Below are 17,583 nucleotides of genomic sequence, written 5' to 3' on the forward strand. Positions count from 1 at the left end.
AATTGGGCTCCTCCCTGCAAGTTATCATTAGTCCATGACATTTTGCCTCGAGTGGCGTGGCAGGTGACAATGGCCAGGAAAAGGCCGGCAAGGCCTATACTTACCAAGGTGAGACCAAAGACAATGCTGATACTAACAACACCGACGCCCTTGGAGATGAGATATCCAAACAAGTAATAGCCCAGGCCGCAGAAAACCGCGATACCAAAGACGAGGTAGAGACGGAACTCGGGTTCGTATCTACCAGCATTGCGACGACTGAGCCATTTCGCGCTCCAGTCGGACAGCGGCCCGGCGACGGCGCTGGTGATGAGACCGACAACGATTGCTAGACATTGACAAGTCTGTTAGGATTTTTCAGGACTTACAACCAGAGAACTCAAAGATCAAGTGACTCACGTCCGGCCCACATATAACCAAGTTCCGTGGGTGTCAAAAAGTAAGGCGGCGCAGCAAAGATCTGGGCGATGACCAGGGAGAGACCGACGAGCCACAGCACCGGGAAAGCCAGCGTTATCAAAGCCCAGATGACGGCTGGGTTGAGCAAAGTGAGGAAAGGAGTGACGACCAGCTTCAGGAGCGAATCTTTGCTGTACACGCCACTCACGGGCGACAATTTGGCGACGAACGATCGGCGAGGTGGTTGGGCAGGTCCTGAATTTTCCTCCATTTCCACCGAGGCAGCCCCGGCCTTGAACTCTTCGGCTCTTTGCAGGTCCTGTATCGAGACACAGAGGTCAGCATTTGCCGGTCAGGTCGGTAATGACTTCTTACCTCTTCGGTCGTGATTTCACTCGTTTCGATACTGTGACGGTTGTACGAGACTTCCCAACCAAAGAAGATGGCGAGGAGCATGCCGATACCGACAAAGATGGTCAACAACCAAAAAACCCAACGCCACCCCAGATTCTGGGACAACTTCCCCGCGACAAGGGCAGGGATGTTGGAAAGCGACTGGTACATGATGACGAAGATGGCGGTACGTGTTCCTCGTTCGTGCACAAAGTACAAGTCGCCGATGAAGGCGTAGACGACGCTCTCAAAGTACGCCATGCTCAAGCCCTGGACCATGCGAGCACCCAGCATCGAACTGTAAGACGTGGCCGCGGCGGCCCAGATGGACCCGGCGAAAGCGCAGATCATGGAAAACAAAAGGCCAGGACGTTTGCCGTATTTCCGGGTCCCGGCGGCCATAAAGGGGCCTATGGCGCCCGTGATCAAGAGGCAGTATCCGGCCAGGTAGGAGAATTGGGTGAAATTGATCTTGAGGTCCGTGATGAGTGGCACAGCTATTGGGGAAAGGGTGGGACCGAATCTGAGGGCAGAGAGGTGTCAGAAGAAGCATTCATTCACCATTCACCATTTTTGATTGTGAGTCGAGTGTTCTGCTTGTGCTAGTGCTGGTGTTGGTACCACTAGTTGTGGTCGTTGGAGGGAGATGGAAGGAATGAAGGAAGGAATACTGACCCCCCAATAGCTATATGCTCGTCAGTCGTGGGTAAAACACGAGGTACGTCGAGGGAAAGGATCACGCTACTTACTGACAATGACACACCACATCATTATGACGAGAAGACAGTCGCGCATCCAGAGTGGCCAGTTCTACGATGAAAGTCAGTCACTAGACCAGTGTTGGGTGCGCGTCGATTGGCAGAAGCGGTGAGAGAAACCGAGAGGTTTGTCGACGACCATGTTCTCTTTTGATGGAACTTACCAATGGATCGTTCGGATCATCCGAAGGTTGAGGGACGAGAACGACATGACTGTTTCGACCTGTTCCCTTTTTGAGGATGCGAGAGTTGTCGGCGACGGTTTGTGTGTGGACATCCAACAACGACGTGCCTGGGACGTGAGCGTTGCGGTCCTTGGGTTCGAGGATACCAAAGGCCATTGCTCTGTTTTTGTTTTTTGTGGGATATGGGGGAGAAAAAGGGTCGAACGAATGGGGAGTACTGTAATATTCTCAGTAAAACAAGTGACGATCCTGGCTTGGTGAGATCCCCTAGCGATGCAAGAGTCTTGAGTAGATCTAAGGAGGAAGTCCGAGTCCCGGGTCAGGATCCGATCTTATACTTGTACTGGATAAGTACTCTTGTCAAGTTTTCATACTAGTCTGCTCAATCTAGAGGTCCGTGAATCTCGGACTCTTTTTTTATTTCTCCAACGGGCCCAAGAAGAACCTACGAAACATTCGGGCAAAAGAAGAAGGGGGAGAAACGTGGAAGTGGTCGTGGTCGATAAAATGGACGGCTCAGGCTCAACCTTGCAAAAAAACTGGGGTGGGGCTTCAGTATTTTGCTGATTACGGAGTACAGTAAACACTTTTGGAAGAACTCTTTGACCACAACTGGTCTATTTTGTCGGTGTCCAACCTCGCCATATTGTGGGATCCTTCTCCACCTGCAGGAAGGGGAGGGGCTGCAAGTTTCGAGGAGAGACTTGTTTCCCTGCTCGAAGTATGGGCGAGGCAACCCCGCGATTGATCACTAACCCTTGTGGATGGTAGAGTACAAGTACAAAGTACAAGAGTACGCTCGAGATGTATCAGGATCTCGGGTGTGGAAAAGGAGGAGTAAAAGAGATAAAGGTGTGAGCACTCGTATGTACTCTTCGACTCTGACTGCTCTGCCCACGGTAAGTGTCTCGGACCTTCTATACTCTTGTACCATTGCAGAACAACATCAATAGCCAACAGGAGGGATTCTCTGTATTGCGAGTCGTGGTACGGAGTGACAACCCTAAGCAATAATGAATAATCTGGGACGATTGGCGTTTTCGAGCAGCTCGCTTAAAACCATTGACTATTGTTTCTTGGGATTTCCTGGGCGGGTTTTTTTGGGCTTAAGATGAATCATTATTACCAAGAAGTAACGGATACTTCTATAGTACTACTCCACGACTTCGGGTTCCTCTCTCATGATGGTTTCGTGCTTCACGGAATTTTCCCCCAACCGCCAACCGCCAAACCCCCCCCCCTCCCCTCCCCCCGGTCCCCAAAACCCCATTCTCTCCAGACTCAAAAGAGAAACCAAGGCTGAAAAGTTACTCCATACACCCTTTACAGTACCTCCCAAGTAGTAATTCCATGTGGGATTGTTTTGTTACTGTCTGGAACTTTTGGGTTTTTTTTTGGTATTTTTGTAAATAACCATAGACACAACACTGAACACATCATCATTCTCGGCCGAAGTCTAGAACCTTAAAATCTTTTTCGGACATAAAAAGGACCTGACTTTCAGACTGATTGGACGGAACCCAAAAAGAGAGAGAAAAGAATGGGCTCGATATCTGAACGTCAAGGCCCTCAAGTCGTCGTCGCCGGTGGAGGTCCGGTTGGGTTGTTTGCGGCCTTGACTCTGGCTCGCAAGGGAGTCAGTGTCGTGGTCCTCGACAAGGCCGATGGCGTCGACACGTCACCTCGAGGGATGGCTTTTCAACCTTGTGCCATTGCCGAGATGATCGAGTCGGGGATCTACGAGGACGACGTCAAGAAGCAATGTATCTCCGACGCCGTCATTTCATGGTGGAGGGCAAGGACGGACGAGTCAATCGGAACTGATGCGGACCCGAAACATCTGGCCACAATCTCGACGAGGGACATCTTGGAAAAGAACCCGGAGAATGCACTTGCCGGGTTGAACATTGGACAAGACGTCTTGTCACACATTTTGTTGAAACATCTCGCCACGTACCCTCACGCGGCGGTACATTGGGGCCATGAAGTTGTTGGGATCAAGCAACAAAACACCGACAATGGCGGCGTCGAGGTGACTTACAAGGTCGTTGATGGGTCGTCGTCGTCGTCGTCGACAACTCAAACAATATCTACGCAATGGGTCATCGCCGCCGACGGCGGAAGGAGTACGGTTCGAAAACTTCTAGACGTCCCCTTCGAGGGCTTCTCTTGGACCCGGGAACAGTTCGTCGCCTCCAACGTTTATGACCCCTTTGAAAAGTACGGTTTCACCACCCGGAATTTCGTCATCGACGGCGTCAACTGGGCCATCATCGCCAAGATCCGGGACGACGACCTGTGGAGGATCGCTTTCGGCGCCGACCCTGACCAGTCGGACGAAGAGATCAAAGCCCACTTGCAGGACCACTACAGGTATCTCTTCCCGGGTCCCGCCACCGGTTGGAAACTCGAGAGACTCAACAAGTACCGACCTCACCAGAGGTGCGTGACGTCGATGAAGGTGGGGAGGGTCATGTTCGCCGGTGACGCGGCGCACCTCAACAACCCCATCGGTGGGCTGGGGTTGACGACGGGGATTTTGGACGTCGGTCCTTTGGGCAGGGCCCTCGCCGCGGTGATCCAAAAGGGAGCACCGACCGCCTTGCTGGACAAGTGGGCCCGGGCGCGGAGGGACACTTGGTGGCAGGCGACCAACAGGCAGTCGATCGAGTTCAAGAGGATCGCCCAACAAGGAGGGTACGGCAACGACCCTCGGGGAGTGTGGGACAAGGGTCAAATCTCAGAGGAGCAGAAGGACATGCTGGAACACTTTCACAACGCAACCCCGGAGGCAAAGGCCAAAGACGAGGCGCTGTACCAGGCCTTGAAGGATCCCAAGAAACAGGCGGCTGCCAGGGCCGGGGTCTGGAAACTGGCCCTCCCGGCGGATTGGATGGCCGAGTTCGAGGATGAGGACGTCGTGAGGTGGAGGCAGTCCTTCAGACCTGTCGTGGACAATTAAACACACACACACACAAACGAACAACTAAACGAACTCGATGGTATATCTATACGATTTTAGAATTTGTACTAGACAGATTGAACCCGTGTTCTACTTGCCATTGCACTGTCAAAATCCACTGACAGGTCACTCGTTGCCTTCTGGTTGTAGATCTATGAGCCAGCAACTGGAGATCTTAGAAGTTACCTACTCGTATGTTTTGTGTCGATCAGAGTTCAAGCATGACAAGGCTGATCACCACCATTTCGCTCTCGATGCTTCCTTGACTCTAACCCAGACCCGGATTGACTCTAACCCAGACCCGGATACCAAAGTGTTGATATGGGAGTTTGAGATGTCTCTATCGGGAAATTCTTGAAGTGGGGGGGGTGTGTACGGAGTACAAGGATCTTGGTATCTACCTGTTTTGCGGAGTTACTTACGGTACAATCTCTTTTCCCCCACAACACACCCCGAGTACCTGTAGGGGAGGGACGCACTCCGTACCATTTGGAATGTTTCGTTACGGGGAATACGAGGGCCTACAAACTCACACCCCAATGCGATACTTAGATGTCCAAGAACAAAGCCATTGGTACTCCACGCCATTCTTCACTTTTCCCGATCCACCCTTTTTATCCTTGCAGTACTTTCAGAGAAAAAAAGCCATGACTTCATACGAGGTCAAAGATTCAGACCTCGATGCCCTTGGAGGAAAGACTGTCCTCATAGTCGGAGCCGCGACGGGTATAGGTCGTTCAACCGTCTTGCTCGCCCATCGTAAGTACACCACGATATTTCCTTTCTTGGTCTCAGGCCTAGATACAAGGGACACCGTGACACCATAAACTGTGACCTTGATGACAGTGCTGACGTTTTGAGGAAAGAACATGGTGCGAATGTGGCCATAGGAGATTGGAATGAAGGGGAAGGAGAAGCACTCGCCACCAGCCTCAAAGAGTAAGATCCCCTCCACCCCTTGTATCCCTGCAGGCGTATCGAGAACCGAAACCTTTTTTCCTCACACCGTCCTGTTCCTCACCAGACGAGTCTTGTTTCAAAAATGTGACATGTCGAATTGGGAAAGTGTGGTCGATTTCTTCAAGAAAACATGGGAAGCGTTTGGGGCGATCGATGTTGTCCTCGCCAACGCGGGAATTCATAGCGAAAAGACATGGCTAGCCGACGCCTTGAGAGTCTCCGAGGAACTCGTCCATCCTGACATGAATACGATGAGGGTCAATCTGGATGGAATGGTTTACATGACACAGTGTGCGATACATTATTTTGCAAGACGACCAGAAGTGAAGACTCAACTCGTCTTTACTGGATCCGCAGCAAGGTGAGTGGTTCCTTCTGTTCTGTCGAACGAAGCCATTTTCCTGTCCAGAATCACTGACAAATTCGCTTCTTTTGTTGGTTCATGCAGTTTTCTCGACACTCCACCTCTATATCAATATTGTGCTTCGAAAGCCGGTGTGTTGGGATTGATGAGATCACTCAGAACCGATATTCCTCGAGTCACGAAGGGCCAAACTACGGTCAACATGGTGGCACCGTGGCAGACATGTAAGTACTTTTGGCGAGCACTCCTGAAACTTGTTTGGTCCACGAGAGAGAACTATTGATTACTATCTGATTTTGTCATGGCTGACTTTTTTTGTTTACCAACAAAAGACACAGCGATGACATCGGAAAAGTTTTTGGAGATATGGGGTGATTTACCTAGTAACAGCACCCAAGGAGTTGGCAAGGCGTTGTTGTTGCCCGCTCTACGTCCGGGGTTGAATGGATTGTCACTGTTGGTGCATGGTGATCAGATTACGGACTTGGAAGAAAGTCTGGCTGCTACGATGCCGCAGTGGATGGGCCAGGAGTTGTCCGAGGAAGTGAGAGAAGGTCAACGACGAATATTGGGGGTAGAGAAATGGTAATAAACCATCGATGAAATTTGGTACTGCCATTCGAATGAAGTATTTCGAAGGCCAAGTTGAAAGGAGCTGTGAGCCACAGACTCCATAAAACTGGTTCGCTATACCGGAGAGCTTCTTCACATCTCACAACGTAGATGTATGGGTGATCATTCTCATTGCCCAACTGTTGTGTCTCTTTGATAGGATAGGCAAAAAGGTACCGCCATCTTTTCACCACCCGTACCAAATACAGAGTACCTAGGACCACAACGGGCAGTTAGAACGGTCGCTCCCCCAATGCCTAAAATGCTTGTTCACTTGGGGATCGAAACGTGGGCCCCCCGAAGATGTTGTGCCGAATCCGGGTGGGGTTTGACCGACCAAATAGGGAAACCCTTTCACCTACGAAGCCGGGCGGTTTCCATTGTCGTGCTATATCTCGAAACAACACAACGACCTCCATTACTTTGACGGCGGTCCAGTCTCGATACTAGTAATATTGGTTTCTGTGTGGAGCGTACAACCAAAAAGTCCAAATTGACGACAACAAGGACAACAACATGGCCCCCGATCAAACAGTCAAGATCAATGCCTCTCTGGGCGACCAGCTGGATTGCGCATTTATTGGTGACCCGCGTCGAAACAAGGACCTCGGCGCCCGTCTGAAGGACAAGAACGTCTTGATCGCCGGTGCCGGGCGAGGTGTCGGTCGGGCCACTTCGGAGTTTTTCGCGCACACCCAAGCACGATCACTCAGTCTCATGGCCCTCGAGCTCGACGAGGTCGAAGAGACTGCGGCACTGTGCAAGAAAATCAACCCGGACCTCAAAGTCAGGACCGCCGGGTTCAACGTCATGGACTACTCCGCGGTGGACGAGTTCGTCCGGGCGACGACCGAAGAGTTCGGCAAGATCGACGTCATGTTCTTCAACGCCGGACGACCTCCTCAGTGGCTGGCGACCCACGAGTCCGACCCCGGGGTCTGGTGGGAGACCCTGGCCGTGTCCATGCAAGGGTCGTTCAATTTCGTGAGGGCCGTGCTGCCGTCGATGAGGGAGCAGGACGGGGGCCGGATCATCATCACCTCCAGCAACGGCGCCCACGCGTCCCAGGGGATGGGAGGGTACGTGGTCGGGAAACTGGGGCAGGTCCGGCTGGTCGAGATCGTCCACAACGAGAACAAGGACGCGGGGGTCAAGGCGTTTTGTTTCCACCCCGGCACCATCCAGACGAGGTTCTTTTCGGACTTCAAGGACGCCGCCGAGGGCAAGATCAAGGACCGGAGCTACGTCACCAGGCACTTGCCCGGAGAGCAGAAGTCGGCCGAGATAGCGGTCAGGGCCTTGGAGTCCAAGGGCTTCCACACGCCTCAGATGCCGGCCGGTTTGGTGACGGTCTTGGCGAGTGGACAGTTGGATTTCATGTCCGGGAGGTACCTGGACGCCTCGAAGAGGATCGAAGATTACCTGGCCGACGCGGACCGGATCGTCAAGGACGACCTGCACAGGGTAAGACTGATCGTCGACAAGGAAAATGGTGTCTTTGTGCCAGAGGGGCAGGATTGAACTCGACAAAAAGAAAAGCGTATAGTCCATGTGCTGTATGCAGATATCTATCAGATGAGGTTTCTCTATCCGAATGAGACGGTGAAAATGTTCGAATACATAGTGAACCAATACGAATTGTGCACGACGAATTTGCTAGAAACGAGATCGTACGCCCAAAAAAAAACCAATAACTAAAATATGCCGAGTCTGTCCTGATTATTGCAACGACACTTTTTTCCCCGACGAGGCTGTGTTCATGTCTTGGTAACTAACTGTACGAGGTTGTTGGTCATGGAGAAACCCCCAGTCGACCTCGTGCGTCCGTCCCTGAGAACCCTGGGGAAACTTCCCAAAAGAGTATGGTCCAGAGTGGGGTTCTTCTTCTTCCCCCAGTCTCGGTTTTCGGCTTCTACCTAGGTAGATATCCGAAGGTCGAGTGGACTGACACGACTCTGGTCCAGGTCATGGGGGGTAAAGAAAAATATTGGGTGAATCCGAAAGTCAATATCAGGTTGTACAAATAAATCATTTGTACAAGGCCTGTTCTCGTAGGGGCTTGTTCTAGCAAATCTACGTGTAACTCTCCGGAACCACGACAGGAGAAGAAGGAATCCGCCCCGACATCTTTTTTGTTTTTGTTTTTTCAATATAAAATAAGTACTTGACCAGTTGATCTGTCAACATTTGTTGTCCATATCCAAGATGACTGAAACAAAAACTTCAAAGATACAAAAGGTACGTTTTGGTATTATAGATGCTTCAATTGTGGCACATGGAATGACTGGAGAGAGAGAGAAAAAAAGAAAACTGACACCCCTTTGTTGTGTTGAAGATTGTCATCGTGGGAGCAGGTCCTTCTGGATTGATCCTCGCTTTGCTTTTGGGGCAGAAAGGGATCTCCGTGGACGTCTTGGACGCGTCTACGAAACTGGACGAACAACCTAGAGCGACCCATTACAATTCCCCAGCCACCCACGTCCTACAACGTGCCGGTGTGCTGGACGAGATCCGAGCGAGGGGTGTCATCTCGGACCGCATCACCTGGAGGAAACCAGATGGAGAACTCTTGGCGGCGTTGGACCTCAACTCCATTCCGGAGGAGAGCCCTCAAAGAATGGTGGCGTTGCCACTGAACCAAGTCAGCACGATCGTGGTTCGACACCTCGAGTCGATCCCGTCGGTCAAAATCAAGTGGTCTCACAACGTCGTGGACGTCGGGCAGGATGACAAAACCGCCTGGGTCGATGTCGAAACCGCAGACGGCAAAAAGAGGGTGGAAGCCGATTACATTGTTGGGTGCGACGGTGCCAACAGCAAGGTTCGCCGCGCCTCGCAGGGTGACATGAACTTCCCTGGCAGGACGTGGGATGAACAGATCGTGGCGACCAACGTAAGTGCCCTCCCCTCATCTTCCTGACCGATGGGTCGTATTGAAGCGAGCACTCACTGCTACAACGAGCACGCTGAACGCCGCAATGCTCATTGACGTTGACTGACCCTTATCCTGGTTGTTAGGTATATTACGACTTTCATCAATTTGGCTGGGACGATGCAAACTTCATCATCCATCCGGAACACTGGTTCATGGCTTCCAGGATCAGCACAGACGGACTCTGGAGGGTCTCTTACGGAGAAGTACCCGGGCTCACTCGAGAAGAATATCTCGAGCGTCAGCCGTGGAAGTATGAAACCATGCTCCCCGGACATCCGAAACCAGACCAATACAAGATTACCAACATCAGCCCTTACAAGATCCACCAACGGTGCGCCGAGAAGATGAGAGTGGGAAGGTTCCTCCTCGCTGCAGATGCCGCACATTTATGTAATCCCTTGTACGACGCGACCCTGTGGCCTTTTTATCTTTTTGGATGGGTAAAACTTGCTGACCCAACGTTCACAGCGGCGGACTCGGCTTGACAGGTGGATTGGCCGATGTCGACAGTCTCTTCGACTGCTTGATGGGAATCCACACGGGCCAAGCGGATGACTCGATACTGGATAAATACGACGAAGTGAGACGTGATATGTGGCATAAATTCATTGATGTCGTCTCTAGCGACAACCTTCGCCGTCTCAACGGTCAGAACCCAGACAAGGCTTTGGAGAATGACACTGTTCTTCAGAAACTCAAGGAGTCTGAGAAAAATCCCGAGATCGCTGCACAAATACAGCTGGTAAGTTCGGCCCCAAAAAGAAAGTGATTTCTCATGAGACTTACTTACTGTGTTCATCAGAGTGGAAACATGATACTGCGCGACTTCACACAGGATTATACTGTCCCTAATGTGTCGGTTTAAACCACATTTAGAAGATGTGAAGCAGGGCCTCTTTTTGGGGAGTTGTAGTCTACAGGTTTGGAAGGAGAGCGAGTGAAGTCGGCAGGTAGGGAAGGGCATCACGCAGTGCTTATTTGGGTACAAGGAAGGTAGTTTAAAGCCTGTTTCTATCATTCGAATCATTTATTCTCGTGTTCGATAACTGCGACAGCAGTGCCACCGTCATTGGGCAAGCCACCTAAGAAGTCGACCTTCAACTCGTACAATCCCTTCAGACCCTCTTCACCCGCCGCGACGACTGTGCCAATATCTTGTTCACAATCAAAGTATTTACCCCTCAGCGCCTTTCCTCGACCAGCGGCTAGGAAGGCGCATGTCTGAGCACACTGGGCCGGTGGACACTTGAACAGCTTGTGGAATTGAGCCCATTTCGCAGCCTCTTGAGGGTATGCTTCTGCGACGTCTGGGTGGAACGACACTATATTCAATCAGACGACTGACTTGGGAAGTAAAAACACGTCAAAAGGATACTTACGTGAAGGTTGACTCAGTGTGGCACCTGGATGCAGAGCATAAACGTGGATGTTGTCGCCGAATCCATCCATTTCCAGCTCCTTTTGTATACACGACACTGCTCGAATGATGGCGCCCTTGCCGGTGCAGTACGCGCCTCCAAAAGGCATGGGGACGGTACCTGCTCGAGAAGCGATGTTGATGATACATCCTCGACGACGTTGTCTCATACCAGGCAGCACCTGGAAAATACATGCCATGGCCTTGAGTGAAAGATTAGCAATGTTCAGAAGAGAGGGGACGCGACTCTTTCGATGTTGTCATGACGAGGAAGGACATACTGGTTTTAAATTCATCTCGACACCGCTCCAGAAGGATTCAAAAGTTTCCATACAGAAAGGACGACGTGCATTGGCACCGACGTTGTTTACCAAGATACTGGACAAGGTCAATCAGTAGGCATGAAGAATGTCGACGTAGATCACAACTCACTCCACAGGACCCAGGTCCTCTTGAATGCTAGCAAAGGTGCGTTCACAAGACTTGAGATCCAACACGTTGCAGGCATAGGGTCGAGCCCGTACACCATGCTTCTCACATGCTGCTTTTGTTTCGGCCTGACGTTCTTCGTCCAAATCCAAGAGGGCAACATCTGCTCCAGATTTTGCCAATGCCTCTGCGATTGCAGCTCCAATACCTACAAGGTCACATTAGGAAATGCTTCATGGGGACATACAACCAAGGAGTATACCAAGGTCTGTGTGACCTCTTTGCGCTAGAGGGTCACAAAGACCAGGTACAGGGGTCATGTTTGGGACAGAAACTCACCACGTGCAGCACCCGTGACCACGGCCACCTGTCCCTTGTTCGCCTGACCTATGGTCTCGGGGGCAATGGCAGGATAGACGCTAGTATGAAGTTGAGGTCGAGACATGGTTGACTAACAGGGAAAATAATGATTGTCTTCCGGTGACTGTTTTTTCTCGGCTTGCCAGGGCCCTGTAATTAGGTACCTAATTGCTGGGAAGTTTGGTGAGTACTCAAGCGAACAACGGGGGCCGGGGCTTGGGAAGGGCATTAACCACCTAAGCAGCACCGGGAACTCCCCAGGGCTACCCACGCAATCCAGCATTATCCGATACCTGGACCTGGGGATTTTGGAGAAAGGGCTTAGTGATCTTTAGCGACGGCTTTTGGGGCATTGGTTGGGGAATGATACCACACCTACGGAGATAATGCTGGGCATTCGTACGCCGGCACGTCGCTTATACCAACCAGACGCTGGATCCAACTTCCCGTGTATTGTATCCCGCTTCCCAAGTCCTAGTGAGGTGCCTTGGGCAACTATCGGACCCAGGCTATGCAACTCAAGGCCCGCGAGGTTTGGTTCGAGGCCATATGACTGTCTCCGCTTCCCCATGCGTCATATCCATTCAACTGCACAGTACGTTGTACGGAGTACCCTGTTGTTAGGGGTTTAGCCGGGGACCCCTTTTGCGCCGCGAAGTCCAAGCACACAGGTCCCACGGTGACCAGTGGATCAGAAAAAAGACAGAAGACTCTAGCTAGTTGGTTTCCAAACATCCATCGCTTATATTAGAGGCAAGGTAGGTCGTCTTTTCGGTTTTGATCGATTTCTCGAATCCATAAACAACAACCCCCAGGCACGTCCTTTTTCCGCAGAGTAAAAAAAATATGGATACAGACAAGGAAGACTTTTCCACCGCCATGAGCGACCTCAAGGATGACGGTAATAAGGTCGAACATGCCGATGGCATCGATGGACAGCCTGCTCCTACTCCAGAAGAACTTCGAGCCGTACGTCGCAAGATCGATTGGCGTCTCATGCCCATCATGGTGGGTACATACGGCCTACAGTTCTATGGTATGTCTTGTGCTTTTGCTCGTCAAAAGGGGCTGGAGTACTGACGGTTGTTTTTTCTTTCCACAGACAAAACGGCTCTCAATCAAGCTGCCCTCTTTGGTATCCTTCAAGACCTCGACCTCGTCAAGGTCACCAAGATTGGCGCAACGACGGTTAGCAACACGGAAAGATACTCTTATGGTCAGTATTCAAGTGGTCGCGACGCCGTGTTTCGCAGTTCACGATGATCTAACTATTAATGTAGTCGGCATGGCGTTCTATTGCGGTTATATCTTGGGTGTCTATCCCATTACCTTCCTGGCTCAGAAGTATCGTCCTGGCAAAGTCTGTGCGGCCATTGTCTTCTTCTGGGGTATCGTTGAACTCCTGTAAGTTGTACCGTTCGAGGATATTTATGCCCTGACTGCAGTCGCTAACTCAACCCAACAGTACTATTGCCTGCAAGGATTTCTCCGGTTACTTTGCTCAGCGTTTCTTCCTTGGTTTCCTCGAGGTGAGTTGTGACGTCTAGAGCCTTTGGGTTTCAACCTCTGTTTTCTCGTTGGCCTTTTTACTGACCTGGGGTTCTGGTACAGTCTGGTGTTGGTCCTGCCTTCGTCATCGCTTCCAGCCAGTGGTACACACAAGCCGAAAGTGCTCTGCGTATCGGTATCTGGTTCACCGCTTCCAACGGTGCGGCTTCCATGATCGGACCCATCATCAACTACGGTTTTGGCTCGATCCACGGCTCCCTCGACGGGTGGCAAAACATTTTCCTCTTCGCCGGTCTCTTGACCCTCTTCTGGTCGCTCGTCGTCCTGTGGCTCATGCCGGACGACCCGAAGAGGGCCAAATTCTTGACCGAACGAGAGCGCTTCGTCGCGCTCGAGCGGGTCCGGGACAACAACAGCGGCCTGGTCGACCAACACATCAAGCCCAGCCAGATTTTCGAAATCGTCCGTGACCCGGCGGCGTTGATGCTCATCACGCTCATGTTCTGCGCCTGCGTGTCCAACTCGATCGTCGGCCTGTTCGCCAGCATCATCATCAAGAACCTCGGGTTCAACAACCTCCAGTCCATCTGCCTCCAGATCCCTGCTGGCTTCTTCGGTATCCTGTGCGGTGTCCTGCCCATGCTCATCGTGCTCAAGACCAACAAGTGGCGCACCACCGTCATCAGTGTCCTGACCACCGTATCCATCGCGGGTACCGCCATCCTCTACGCCGTCCCTCGTCACCTGGTCGGCGTCGTCCTGCTGGGTTACTACCTCAACAACTGCTACACGGGGACCCCCGTGCAGGTGCTCGCCCTGGCCGCGGCCAACATCGCGGGACACACCAAGAAGTCGACCCTGAACAGTTGCATCTTTATTGCCTTCTGCGCCTCTTCCATCATGAGCCCCCTCATCATGAACGCCAAGGACAACTACAAGTCCGGGTTCTTGGGCATTCTCATCTGCCAGGCCTACAATATCGTCGCCGCCCAGGTCCTGCGGTACATCTACCATGTCCGCAACAAGAGCAGGGACGAGAAGTACGGTCCTCAGGCTCCTGGTCACGCCTTTACCGACGAGACGGACCTTCAAAACAACAACTTCCGTTATGCTTGGTGATCGTACCGAAGTACGGATTACAGATCACGGGCACTTGTTCATTGGCATCAAATATTGGGATGGTCTCTTTCGAAATTTGACACGCTACCCTTTGAAAGTCTTACACCCTTCAAGTGTTGATCAAAGTTTGCAACTCACTGCATGCACGCTTTTTGGGGTTTCTTTTCGGGGCGGGCCAACATCAGCATGGACATTTCTTGTGTGTTGAGAGAATGAGTAGATTTACGATTGCCCTCGAATTCATGAGATTGGATACCATGTGACGCATATCAAGTTACTACTTACCCTACATAAGCATGACTAGCAAGTCTGTCCACAACAATAGATTCATTATTATTTTTACAAGGAAAGATTCAATCATATTGGGGTAATTTTGCCACAAAGTCCCTGTCCGAGTAGAGCTTTCTTGGAGCTTGACTTGTTTTGAAGTGGTGAGTCCGTGCTGGTGGTGGTTCACGTCCGCGTGTGGTACGGCCGGGAACGTACAGTATGTACAGCGACAATACCTAGGTAGCTATGAACGAGTAATGCCCCCGAGAGCCATGTGGCCCAAAAAAAACGACTCGAACCAACAAGCCCAAGGCCTAATAGATGGAAACGAAACGCGTGGGTCATTGACTTCAAACATCCCAAAACTCGGTTACCCCTTACGGTATACAAACCCAAAGGGGTTCCTTGTCGCCCAACGAGCAAAAGTTGGTGCCCTGAGGGTGTGGTCCATTATCTTGTACTTATTACACACTGTACATAAGAAGTAATCCATTTATGCGAGTACGGAGGAACTCGATTTGTATTGAAGATCTGTACCGTATAAGGGAGCACTGTAGTACGGGAAGGCGGGAGATGGGGAGGTACAAGGATTGGGGGGGACACACTGTGTTTAAAAACGAAAGGAGCTCAATCTGATGAAGTTGGAGGGTGAAAGATGAGTGATTCTGCACAGCTACTTTACCATAACAGTAGGTACTGTACCAGCGTTGCACACTCGGTGAATGATATATATCTACACATGTATTGCCTTGGTGGACTTTTAGACAGATTTTCTTCATGTAACCTTTGTACGTGGAATAGAATAGGTCTACTGATAATGTCATGCAATCAATGTATACTTTGGCCCTGAAACAAACAGCCTCCTTTGGAACAAGGAGGAGTAAAAAACACGCACACAAAATCTAGATACCCAATGTCGTAGTAGCAACAGGAGGTACAGGTTTAGCATCCACATTCGGTGTTTTTGAGCTCCCTTTCGAGGGGGTCTGTCCCGTCGTGGGCCAGTATTGTTTGAAATCGTGTCTGCAAGGAGAAATCGAGAACGTCAGCCAAATACGAATGATCCCCAAGGGGATATGTGCCTGGGAACTAGTTCTTCGCTTCTTCCAACTCACCCAAGTGTATAAGCATTCATCAACATCTTTCTTCTCGCCTCGGGGGAACTGTTCAAAGTCTTGAAGAATTCCACCTCCGAAGCCTTCTCTGGGTCGGTGTCTCTCAACAGGCAGGTGTTGTTATAGCTGACTTTGTGAGTGACATCGTGGTACTTTTCTCTTCGGACGTCGGCGTATTTGGTCAATAAGGAATCGTCACATCCTCTTCGAAGCACGCCGACGAGAGAATCTGCGAGGCCAGCAGCGTCGCAGATACCCGTGGTCAAACCCATACCTGTCCAGACGCCCCTGTCAGAATGATCGTCACAACCTCCATGTCCCCTTTCGGGTCATGATTTTGGGTTTTGGGGGGGTTTTTATTCTCGTGCTTACCTCCAAACGGTGCGCACGCGTGTGCCGCGTCACCGGCCAAAAGAGATCTTCCTTTCCGATACGAAGGTGCAGAACGTTGGTGAATTCGATAAGGGCTGACCATTTCAATCTGGTACGAATCCTTCTTCAACGGTTTAGGACCGGGGAAAAGAGCCTCGAACTTGTCGTGTACGTTGGCCAAGACTTCTTCCCTCGTCAGCTCGTCCTTTTCGGCGTACGAGACTCGCCATAGTCCCGTAGGGTCGATTTTGGCGATCAGACAAAAGTGGTCCGGGTGGACGACGAACTGGCTCCGTGCGAAGCCGTGGTCCTTGAAAGGGTAACGGACATTACAGGCTACCAGCCATTGTGGGAGGGTGAAGCCGTCGTACGTGAGGTCCAGGAGTTTCCGGACTGTCGACCGCCCACCGTCGCAGGCAGCCAAGTACTTTGCTGATATTTCCTTCTTGCCTCCGGGCGTTTCGACCGTCGCGATTATAGATTCCGACGTCTCCTTGATCTCGGCGAGTTTATGGTCGAAAAGCATCTAGAGGAGAGGGTCAGTGGAAGGTGCCTGGGGGAACTCGAGATCTCATATCTCGACTCGAACTGACCTTTGCCCCCTGGCACTTTTCCACGTGGCTTTTCAAGATCTTGGCCAGTTGATACTGTCCGCAGATGACCGTGTCAAAGGACCCCGGTATTCTATCCTCTGGCTGGAATTCCGCAATCAATCTGTTGTCGATGGTGATCCACCTGAGGCGGAAGTCGTAGTCTGATTTCTCCATACCGACCGCACGTGCTTCAGCGGCGACACCGGCTCTCTCAAGTTCGATGACCGCCGCCGGGCCATATGTCATGGCTCGAGGAGACTCGTCGACGTCTGGTAAGGACTCGATCAGGGTCACGTCGACCCCTTCCCTGGCGAGGAGGAGGGTGGTGAGAAGCCCGACTGGGCCTGCACCCACGACGAGCACTTCGCAATCCGTCGAGCCGGCCATTTGATGCTGGGTCTTGACTGGGATTTGATACGGGTGTGGGTTCTGTTCGTATTTTGTCGCAATGTGGTCGACTCGTGGTAGAATGTCAAGGATATAGAGGGGCCGAGGTTTGTCGGATTGGGGCTTGTATACACGCCGATCAACGTATCATCTCAAACACGCAGTGGCCTGAGGCTCTCGTCCAAGTTCGTAACCAATGCGCCTCGAGGCCTCTACAGTGGAATGAGCGTGTTGATTTTGGAGAAACTCTTTTTTTTACAGGGATATATGAAGAGGGGGTACTCCCGTACTCCGTACAACAACGCGGATAATTGGGGTAATTCGGCGACGAATGGGCGCCACTCTCCAGGGGTCCGAAGGCTTTATTAGGGTTACGGCCCCTAGATGGCCTAGTGAAGCCTTCCCAGTGACCACCTTTAAAGCCTTGAAATGGGTCAAGCACCT

General features: G+C 51.4%; 2 protein-coding genes across 2 annotated transcripts; both read left to right on the forward strand.

Moving 5' to 3' along the window:
• Nucleotides 1-5,344: 5,344 nt before the first annotated feature.
• Nucleotides 5,345-6,610, forward strand: PV06_04740 (uncharacterized protein; the record flags this gene model as incomplete). Its single annotated transcript, XM_016405669.1, has 5 exons — nucleotides 5,345-5,456; nucleotides 5,564-5,636; nucleotides 5,722-6,018; nucleotides 6,106-6,245; nucleotides 6,360-6,610. 5 exons carry the CDS (start codon nucleotides 5,345-5,347, stop codon nucleotides 6,608-6,610), a joined length of 873 nt encoding a protein of 290 aa, XP_016263875.1.
• A 2,228-nt stretch (nucleotides 6,611-8,838) lies between these two features.
• Nucleotides 8,839-10,433, forward strand: PV06_04741 (uncharacterized protein; the record flags this gene model as incomplete). The annotated part of the gene is made up of 5 exons (XM_016405670.1): nucleotides 8,839-8,871; nucleotides 8,969-9,526; nucleotides 9,652-9,968; nucleotides 10,037-10,310; nucleotides 10,371-10,433. 5 exons carry the CDS (start codon nucleotides 8,839-8,841, stop codon nucleotides 10,431-10,433), a joined length of 1,245 nt encoding a protein of 414 aa, XP_016263876.1.
• Nucleotides 10,434-17,583: the final 7,150 nt, after the last annotated feature.

The sequence above is a fragment of the Exophiala oligosperma genome, assembly GCF_000835515.1.
Source record: "Exophiala oligosperma strain CBS 72588 unplaced genomic scaffold supercont1.4, whole genome shotgun sequence".
Taxonomy (NCBI): domain Eukaryota; kingdom Fungi; phylum Ascomycota; class Eurotiomycetes; order Chaetothyriales; family Herpotrichiellaceae; genus Exophiala; species Exophiala oligosperma.